Raw genomic sequence first — 10,184 nt, forward strand, 5'->3', positions numbered from 1 at the left:
TTTCCTTGTTCCCCTGCTGTCTCAATCTGGAGTCTTCAGGTATCATCACATCACGCCTGCAGCTCCCAGGAAAGAGAGGATGACTGGTGAAGCAGGGAACGGCCCCCTCATTTATCATTGTATGCAACTGGGGCAGCCCGGCGGGACGGCATATGCAGGACTGTCCTGCTGTCCCAACAGGGTCATCGCTACACTATGTTTGAGTGCAAGTGCCTGTGTTTCAGCTTCCATAGATGTGCTGATTTATTAAAACCCATCCACATCTACATCCATATTGAAAGGTCTCAATGGCGAGAAAGGAGAACTTTGGCTCCAACTGTTTACCTGTATTATACTTGTATTATATGATAGTGTTATTTAGACAGTCTATGGAACTATCACACTATAGGGATAATGTGTGGAAAATATTTGCAGCTCTTGCTATTTATAAAGCAGGGGAGGTGAGATGTTTAGAAGCGTGCTGTGGGACCATCAAATTTGGGTGACATGCCTGTTGGCTCGTTCACATCAGCGTTGTGAACTCCGTACTTCAGGTTTCCGTTTCCTGCATAAAACAGAGGCAGGAGACGGAAACCTGCAGGAGTCTCTCTCACCCATTCATTTGAATGGGTGAGAGAGATGTCCGGCCGTGAGCGGCAGTGAGCGTTTTAGGCTCTCCGCCGCGAAACCGGGTTTTATAATCCGGACACAGAGTCGGACATGCAGTACTCTGTGTCCGGATAAAAAAATCCGGTTTCGCGGCGGAGAGCCTAAAACGCTCACCGCCGCTCACGGCCGGACCCGGTCTGTGGTTTCTGTCTTCTGGCATGCAGAAGACGGAAACCACAGAACGGACAGGAGAACGCTAGTGTGAACCTAGCATTAGTTATTAGTTCCGTTTTTATAGGTTTTTGGAAGCAAAATGTAGAACAATCTTATTTATCACAGTCTTACTTATCCTGTTGACCGGCTTTTGAGGGGTTCCATAATGACTTATAGAGAGATTGAGTTTTCTCATTGAATTCCATCTTTTATGTTCTTTTATTTCTACGCTTATCAGATATGATCCATTACTTGAATTGCTTAATGGCCTTGCTTTACAGCATGAGTAACTAAAGCATTTTCTGATACCTTTTGCCACCTTTCACCATACTTGTATGAGAAAACGTTATGTTCATTAGTAATATCACAAATCTATGTCAATATAGTACTACAGCACACATGTAAACCTCTTACTAATAAATTTTTTTTTACATAAATGGTCACCATGTAAGATATGACTGTAGTGTTGATTGATGTGAAGCCAATAATAGTGAATGTTGATTTTTTTTAGTTTTAATCTCCTGATTCTCTATATTTAATGCTAAAAAGCTGCACAGAATAGGGGTTAGTTTGTAGATTGGTGGGGGTCCCACAGCTAGGACAATCAGCAGTCACAAGAATTCATCATGATGAGACTGCCAAAGAGTCAAGTACAGAGCTTGGCTATCTCCTGCAGTCCCATAGGATTAAACTGTACCGCAGCGCACCTGCACAAGTGCTGCTTTATTTAGATGGGGAACAAAGAACTTGCATTTTTGTGACAGATGAGTTGGTAAAAAGAGATAGATGTGATAGATCAGGCTCCCACTGATCTGCAACTTATTCACTATCCTGCAGATAGTGGATAAGTTGAAAACTTAGCACGGCCCCATTCACATGAGACCTTCACACTAGCATGCAAGGGATCCGCTCTGTCATTACTAAAAATGGAGTCCAGTACAGGGAAGAAGAGAGACAATCCCATCTATCTATCTATCTATCTATCTATCTATCTATCTATCTATCTATCTAATATTTATCTATAGCATTTTAACACTTAAATTCAGGAGAAATGTGTCTTAAGATGCACAATTTTACAAGATGGCAAACATTGCACAATTTGCTATAAATATTGCTAAATTTAATGCTAGACATATTAAGTGTTATTCTCTTTCTTATATCACCCTTAAGTGTCATACTTTCTATCATATTGTAGTATGTGCAAGAAGTGTGTAAACACGTAATGTCACGTGCCGTGTCCTCATCCGTTTTTCTGCAATCAGTTCCAGTATTCTTAATAAATCTTCCCTAAGCTGTATCACTAGTGATATGCTAACACATTACATCTCATTTATATTAGAATTTACTGTACTGGAGTAGGAATGCAATTTTACTATACCAAAAATTGAGTTTTCTTATCGGAAGGCTATATTTTCAATCCATTTTCTGTTGTTTTATACTGTCTGTGTTTTGGAGCTTGCCTAAAATGACAAAGACATGTGCTGCATCCGATCACACAGGATCTGTCACAATGTAGTAATGATGTCACCAGGTCACTAAGTCTGATGAGATATTTATTAACTTTTGCTTACAAACCTTCAGATCAATCAGATCATTTTTCCTATTCCGTCTGCACTAAAGAAGCAGAATAAGGATTATGTAGCAAAACCAAGCAATAGCACACGCTCTACGCAGGGATGTAATAGTAGAAGTGAGAGGATGACATATGCAGCAGACAGCTAGACGGATGCAATTATCCTGCTTTCTATAGTCAGGATAAAGCCTTATGCTACAATGGCGCAGGCTATTATGTTGTACGGATGCAGTCAGGCCACTTACCTAATATTTGTGAATAAGCCTCAGTCGTTTTCATTCAATCACAAGACAAAGGAAGCGTCCATTGCTGGCACAGGATATAACTGCAGAACTGCAGCATTCTCTACAACTAATCCAATGGAACTGTCTGCAGAAATATTCCAGTCTATGTTACGTATATATGCCCAAAGTCTGATGGCTCCCAATGGAAATCATAGACAAACGAAGGAGTTGTTTCTGCTGATCTAGCTCAAAGTGTAGCAGCGCTGGGTGTGTAATGTGTGGTTGAGAACGTATTGGATGCCTCCTGCGCTTGTCACCTCCAGTCCGCATACAATAGAAGCAATAGTAACCAGCCTGTAGCTGTGGGAATGCTGGTCACCCTGGCAACTGCCCCCTGCAGGGAATACACACAGGAAACAGTAGTGCATTCATGAATAGCCGGAGGCTGACAACATCTCAGTACCCGCACACATGTATAGCAGCATACCTCTAGCTGATCATGCTTGGCAAGCAATGCAGGGGCGAGATGCCAGGCTGATGCTGCACCCACTCTGCACTGCACATATACCTAAATAGGCACATCCCTCCCTCCCATCCCTCCACATTGCATATGGTTCCTTGCCACCTGCTGGCTAGACTCAAAGCTTTACAAATTATTTTTTCCATTTAGTCTGCAAGACGCTAATCAGTCTTAGAGTCCATTCCACTATGTCTATTGCTGGCACATCAAAGTCCTGCTGTGGCTATAGGTGGCAAGTTCTGCATCCGCTCCAGAGTTATGATAAGGCGCCATAGTCTTCTGCAATCTGGACTGGGAGATTTTGGAATATTAAAATATATTTTGGAACAATTAAAATATAGTAGTAATAGTATTTTAGATATAATACATATAGATATACCATATATACTCGAGTATAAGCTGACCCCCCTAATTTTACCACAAAAAACTGGAAAATGTTATTGACTCGAGTATAAGCCTAGGGGGGGAAAAGCAGCATCTACTGGAGAATTTCAAAAATTAAAATGGCCAGAGTTTTTGGTAGCAGTAGGTGCTGAGGAAGGGGAGGGGGTGTTTTGGTTGTCTATCTGCCCCTTCCCTGACCTTGAGGACTGTTTCCCCCCCCCCCCCCCACTTGGAATTCAGCCTGGCTGAATATAGGGTATCTGCAGTGCACCCATTATCCCCTCTCGACGGAACAGGAGTACTGCAGATACCCTATATTCAGCCTGGCTGTAGTCAGACTGAATTCCAAGTGTGTGTGTGTGTGTGGGGGGGGTGGGGGGGGGGGTGGGTTGCCCCTTTAAGCTCAGGGAAGGGGCAAACAGACAACCAAAACAACCCCCCCCTTCACCTGCACCCCAAACCCCGACCCTCCATCAACATCAATCTAGTATTTATCCCCTATCCTATGGATAGGGGATAAATAGTTGAAAGATCACTCTTACTTATTCATTTCAAGGGGGGTGGGGTGGGGATGGAAGGGGATATTGTTATATACACTCCAGACACTATATTGTTTGCACGGTGTAGGTTGTACTCACATTCTGCTGCAGTTGTTCCAGGGAGAGAAGGTTGTCCAACCAGAAGGTCCACGGGGAGTGCAGCAGGATGCCCTCACTGTCCGGCTTCTGCGACAGCTCCAGGTGATGGTTCAAGTGCAGCTTCTCGTCGCTCTCTGCCTTCAACTTCAGACCCGCGCAAAGCGCCATCTTCCTGTGGACCTCGCCAGCATTGTCACTTAACTGCGCAGAGTCAGCAGTTTTGGCGGCAAGGTCCAAGGGGGGTGCAGCAGAATGCCCTCACTGTCCAGCTCCTGCGGCAGCTCCAGGCTGGTGATCGTTCAGGTGCAGCTGCTCCTTGCTCTCTTTCTTCAGCTGCCGCCGAAGGTGGAGAGCAAGGAGAAGCTGCACCTGAACCATCACCAGCCTGGAGCTGCTGCAGGAGTCGGACAGTTAGGGCATCCCGCTGCACTCCCCATGGACCTTCTGGCTGGAGTGCAACCTACACCGTGCAAACAATACAGTGTCTGGAGTGTATATAACAATATTCCCCCTGTGCTTGACTCGAGTATAAGCCGAGGGGGACTTTTTCAGCACAAAAACTGTGCTGAAAAACTTGGCTTATACTCGAGTATATACGGTAGTATAAGAATGATTTTTACTTTGACAATTTTTATGTTTTAAAGACCACATTATCGTACTATACTGTCTGCAGCAAAATCTTTATCGCAGGAGTTAATGCAAAAATTTTGATGCTCCTTTAGGTCACTTCCACTTACTGGAAGCTGAGCTGTAGTAACAGAGCCCAGCCACTATACAGGGTACAGTGCTATCATCATCACCATTTTCACTTAAATGAAAAACAAGAGGAATGGATAAAATTATAGAGCCTTAGCTAAGATATCTATATTCAAGGATAATGCCAAAAAATGGTTGGTAGAGTTCATGCAAAGTCAGTAATAAGTCAGGGACAAAAATCAGGGACAGTTCAGGTTCATAGGTCAGGAACAAAAATCAAACAGGCGATCAGCAGAACAAAATTAGGTAACAGGTCAGGGTCAAGTACATGGGTAAGCAGACTGAAAGCAGTAGCAAAAACCCTTGTAGACACTAGCAACCTATAATGCGCAATCACTGCTGAATAGAAAGAGATTGCTTGAGACTGACTGGGGACAAATTTACTGGTGTACGTGTTGGCCCTTTAAAAAACAGAAATTGCCAGCATGTGCGCCCTATTGCATTGTGTGGGAGGAGCAGAAGCCCAGCAAGAGCAGGTAAAGGTAAGCTATCGGCCATGAATGCTGGAAGAAACCATGAGTACTTACTGTACGTCCCTCTCCTTTACAATGTTCTTGAAATCAGAACAAACTTAGTGAGGAGGGCAGAAACATTAATTAGTTCTGCAGTGTCCCATGCTGTTTCTTCTGTACCAAAGCCTTTCCAGTCCACAAGATAAAATCACTAAGGCTAAATTCACATCTGCACTGGTGTCTCTGGAGAGAAAACTCCTGAACGGAGGACCTTTCTCTTTGCCGGTTTCAGTTTGTAAACATCGGACACCCGCATTTAACTACTAAAACAGTGACCCAGCACTCTGTTGTTAGGGTCAATCAGCGTAAAAAATTTTCTGTCATTGACACGTCTAAATAGTCTTAAGAAAGGCTATTCTTCTCCTACCTTTAGATGTCTTCTTCGCCCTGCCATTCGGTTAAAATTCCGTTTTCCATCGGTATGCAAATGAGTTCTCTTGCAGCACTGGGGGTGGGCCCCAGCGCTCAAACAGCACTGGGGGCGTCCCCAATGCTGCGAGAGAATTCTCCAGCGCCGCCTCCATCTTCTTCTGGAACGTCATCTTCATACGTCTTCTTGTGTAAGCAGCCATTTTTCTTGTGGCCTACGGGCATGCGCAGTCGGCTCTGACCGAGGCCTACAAGTTTCACCGTCTTTAGAATAGGGAAAGAAAAAGAAAAAAATACTCAGTCCGCGATGGAAAATAAGGCCATGTTCAGATTTCCACTCCCGGTTTTGATCAGAAAATCCAGCACGGATCCCTTGTTGCCACGGCCAGAAACAAGTAGATAGACATCCAAAAAGAGATTCGGAATCCAGCCGGATGATGCCAGTAAAACTTGACTTTTATTAAATTATTACATATAAAATCTAACAACCCAAGCGTCTATAGTCGAGCCACAGTCTGGCTGACGCGTTTCGGTTCAAAGAACCTTAAAGGGATTCTACCATTAAACTACCTTTTTTTCTAATGAACACGTCGGAATAGCCTTAAGAAAGGCTATTCGTCTCCTACCTTTACACGTGGTCTCCGCTGTTCCGTAGAAACCGGTATGAAAATGAGCTCTCCGCAGCAATGAGGGCGGGCCCCAGCGCTGAAACACCGATTAGCGCGTCCCCATTGCTGCCCAGAGCTCTTTCCTGCGCCGCCTCCTTGTTCTGCAGCAACTCCGCCTCTTATGGCTTCTCTTGCTCTTTTAGTTCTATACAGGAGCATAGAGAGGCCACCCCAAAATGGCCGCTGGCCGGCTCCTGTATTGAACTGCAAGAGCGGGTACCCCAAAATGGCCGCCAGCCAGCGGCCATTTTGGGGTGGCCTCTCTATGCTCTTGTATAGAACTACAAGAGCAAGAGAAGCCAGAAGAGGCAGAGTTGCTGCAGAAGAAGGAGGCGGCGCAGGAAAGAGCTGTCAGGCAGCAATGGGGATGCGCTCATCGGCCTTTCAGCGCTGGGGTCCGTCCTCATTGCTGCGGAGAGCTCATTTGCATACCGGTTAAAACTGGTATTTCTACGGAATGGCGCGGCGGAGACCACGCCTAAGGTAGGAGACGAATAGCCTTTCTTAAGGCTATTCCGACGTGGTAATTAGAAAAAAAAGTAGTTTAATAGTAGAATCCCTTTAATCATAGCCATTCACCACCTGCGCCAGAAGAAGACGCATGAAGACGACGTTCCAGAAGAAGATGGAGGTGGCACTGGGGAGTTCTCTCGCAGCATTGGGGATGCCCCCAGTGCTGTTTGAGCGCTGGGGCCCGCCCCTAGTGCTGCGAGATAACCATTTGCATACCGATGGAAAACGGAATTTTAACCGAACAGCGGGGCGAAGTAGACATCTAAAGGTAGGAGAAGAATAGCCTTTCTTAAGGCTATTTCCACGTATCAACGACAAAATGTTTTTAATGGTAGAATCCCTTTAATTTGAGTTAAGAATATCTTTGTTTGCAAGCTCTTTTACAGGTCCTATAGGGGCGGAGATACAAGATAAAGCAGGAGTTCTAGAATTGAGGACCAGAGGTTTGAGCAAGAGCAATGGTGGATTATAAAATAGGCAATTTGGGCGGCCACCACCATCATGTCTGACGAGATTAATGTGGCCTTGTAAAATCCAGAAGAGAATCCTCCAGTCCTGCTTAAATCTGTGGCAGCTCCCATAAGCAGGAGATCTTCAAGGACCTTTAGAAGGTCCTTTCAAAGGTCTTTAAACTTTTATCACTACATCAGAAAGGACACAGACTACATGTATGAAATATTGGGCAGTTCACACTACCGTTACTAATGTCCGTTGCTCTCTTTCGTCATAGGATGACGGCAATGGACATTAGCTGTCACAGAGAATGATCACAGACTGATTCTGTGTCCATTCCCATTGACACTAAAATAAAGAACACTAGCTTCCGTCATGTTTGTTTACTTTTGCAATGAAGGATAAAGTCATGCGTGCAGGTGACAGCTAATTTCCATTGTTGTCATCCTATGATGGAAGACAGCAACAGACAGGGGCGAACCTCTTTGCTGCCTTAGGGTGTGTTGGAGACATCAAGCGGTCCCCATAATAAGAGTATGTTGCAGAGTTCCAAATTAAATAACAGGCCTGCATGATCTCACCCATCCTTTAGCCTGGAGAAGCCACACACACAACTGATAGTGTATCAAGTGAGTTCTGATTTATTGTTACAGCGAGGTAGTTTAAATACAATACAGACAAAAGTAGGTTGGACTATTCTAATGACATAACATTGTAGAGTTTTAACATAAACCTGGCACATGACTATTGGCTAAAGGCCCAATGTATTTTGCATCTCATTATAGCTTTCCAGACTAGGATGGACTTTGTCCTTAAACACAAAGTTTCAAAATACTTATGTGTGAACTAACATCTCATATCATGGCAAGATAGAGAAGATTACATGCTGGTGCCAATCAATTCCAACCTTGAAGATAACGAATAGGCTACATAAACTCTAAGTATATACACTCTACACACTCTAAGTGTATATATCCAGTAAAAGAGATAAGAGATATACAAATAGTCAGCTGCATCTTCAAAAGATGAGACCCTTGAGATAGACAAAGATAAGGATTCATCTACACAGCATTCCTTAACCACCCAAAAGGGCCTTTTGAACTTTAAACAGACATACTCATACACTTTATATGAAAAAGGTATCAAGATGGCTGACAAAATACAAAGATGGAGGACTTAACTCTAACAGGTGCATACGTAACGCCAGCGTGTATCACAGCCGTACACGCCAGCGTTACAGCAGGGCTGCCGAACACCTCCCATTCATTTCTATGGGAGCCGGCATGCGAGCGCTCCCCATAGAAATGAATGGACTGCTTCTTTCACTGCGAGCAGTCCCATTGAAGTGAATGGGAAGTGCCGGCGTATACGGCAAGCTCTGCTCATGCCGAGCCGTACACGTGTAACACCCCTTCAGACTTCACTCTATAGGGAGGGTGTGTGATACCTTTAAATTCGCTATGGCGCAGTGCCTCCACCCGAATCTTTCTCAGAGCTCTGTAGGAAGGCAGAAGGGTTGTCCTCTTCTGCCCGGGGTTGACTCGGGAAACCCCTGCCTAAGCTCAGTACACACTCACAGAAATAGGGGTAAAACAACTGGGGAATATTTATTGGGATAGAAGTAAATAGGGGTATGCTCAGGAGAGCAAATTGCAAAAGTAGAAAGGTAAGATAGTATATAACAACACATAAGCAATCCAGCGGCTGCTCCTTTGTGACCATGAGCTATAAATGCATGCCAGGCCTGGCAGATATAATAGTATAAATAGATCCCCTAATACTCTAAACTCTGGGGAACACAGGGTTAATGTACAATGACCCACACATAGTACATCATTCTCTCACACACTCCACATAGCTAGCTGCATGTACCAAATATCCCCTAATAAAGCTGCAGCAACGTAAATAACTCAGTCTATCAGTTGGGGCCCTGTTGCTGCGGGTGTTGGCGCGCTTGCTGGAACCGTTGGTGCACTTAGGATTACTGTCCTCAGAAATAGTTCCCACAATAACTCTATAACACAGTTCAGCAGTGGCTACTCACAACTACCAGACACATAGGTGCATCCACTTCCAGAATTCTGCTTGGCTCTGCAGCAATCAAATCCTGGTGGAGTGGGGCAGGGTCCGCCTGTGTGATGAGACAAGGGGTCTCTCCAGAACCAAGTTGTAGAGCTGTCTGGCTCCTCCCCTAGGTGGCAGGAGGACATAGGACATTGTTAATACGTTATCCTGGGTACACCAGTGTCATACATGTGGGCGTAAACTGCAGTTTGGGCACACAGCATGGCGCAGAGGTTAATTTACGGCCAAATACACTCACCGGCCACTTTATTAGGTACACCATGCTAGTAACGGGTTGGACCCCCTTTTGCCTTCAGAACTGCCTCAATTCTTCGTGGCATAGATTCAACAAGGTGCTGGAAGCATTCCTCAGAGATTTTGGTCCATATTGACATGATGGCATCACACAGTTGCCGCAGATTTGTCGGCTGCACATCCATGATGCGAATCTCCCGTTCCACCACATCCCAAAGATGCTCTATTGGATTGAGATCTGGTGACTGTGGAGGCCATTGGAGTACAGTGAACTCATTGTCATGTTCAAGAAACCAGTCTGAGATGATTCCAGCTTTATGATATGGCGCATTATCCTGCTGAAAGTAGCCATCAGATGTTGGGTACATTGTGGTCATAAAGGGATGGACATGGTCAGCAACAATACTTAGGTAGGCTTTGGCGTTGCAACGATGCTCAATTGGTACCAAGGGGC

At 44.8% G+C, this 10,184-nt stretch overlaps 1 protein-coding gene across 2 annotated transcripts in view; it reads right to left on the reverse strand.

The window, feature by feature from the left end:
- The window catches only part of CDKL2 (cyclin dependent kinase like 2), a 40,904-nt gene extending 37,770 nt beyond the window's left edge, over positions 1–3,134 (reverse strand). For both annotated transcript variants that reach the window (XM_075285215.1, XM_075285225.1), the window contains exon 1: positions 2,620–3,134. In XM_075285215.1, coding sequence (XP_075141316.1) covers positions 2,620–2,653 — 34 coding nt within the window. In that variant the 5' untranslated portion in view covers positions 2,654–3,134. The remainder of the gene's footprint in view (positions 1–2,619) is intronic.
- Positions 3,135–10,184: the final 7,050 nt, after the last annotated feature.

The sequence above is a fragment of the Leptodactylus fuscus genome, chromosome 1 (assembly GCF_031893055.1).
Source record: "Leptodactylus fuscus isolate aLepFus1 chromosome 1, aLepFus1.hap2, whole genome shotgun sequence".
Lineage (NCBI taxonomy): Eukaryota > Metazoa > Chordata > Amphibia > Anura > Leptodactylidae > Leptodactylus > Leptodactylus fuscus.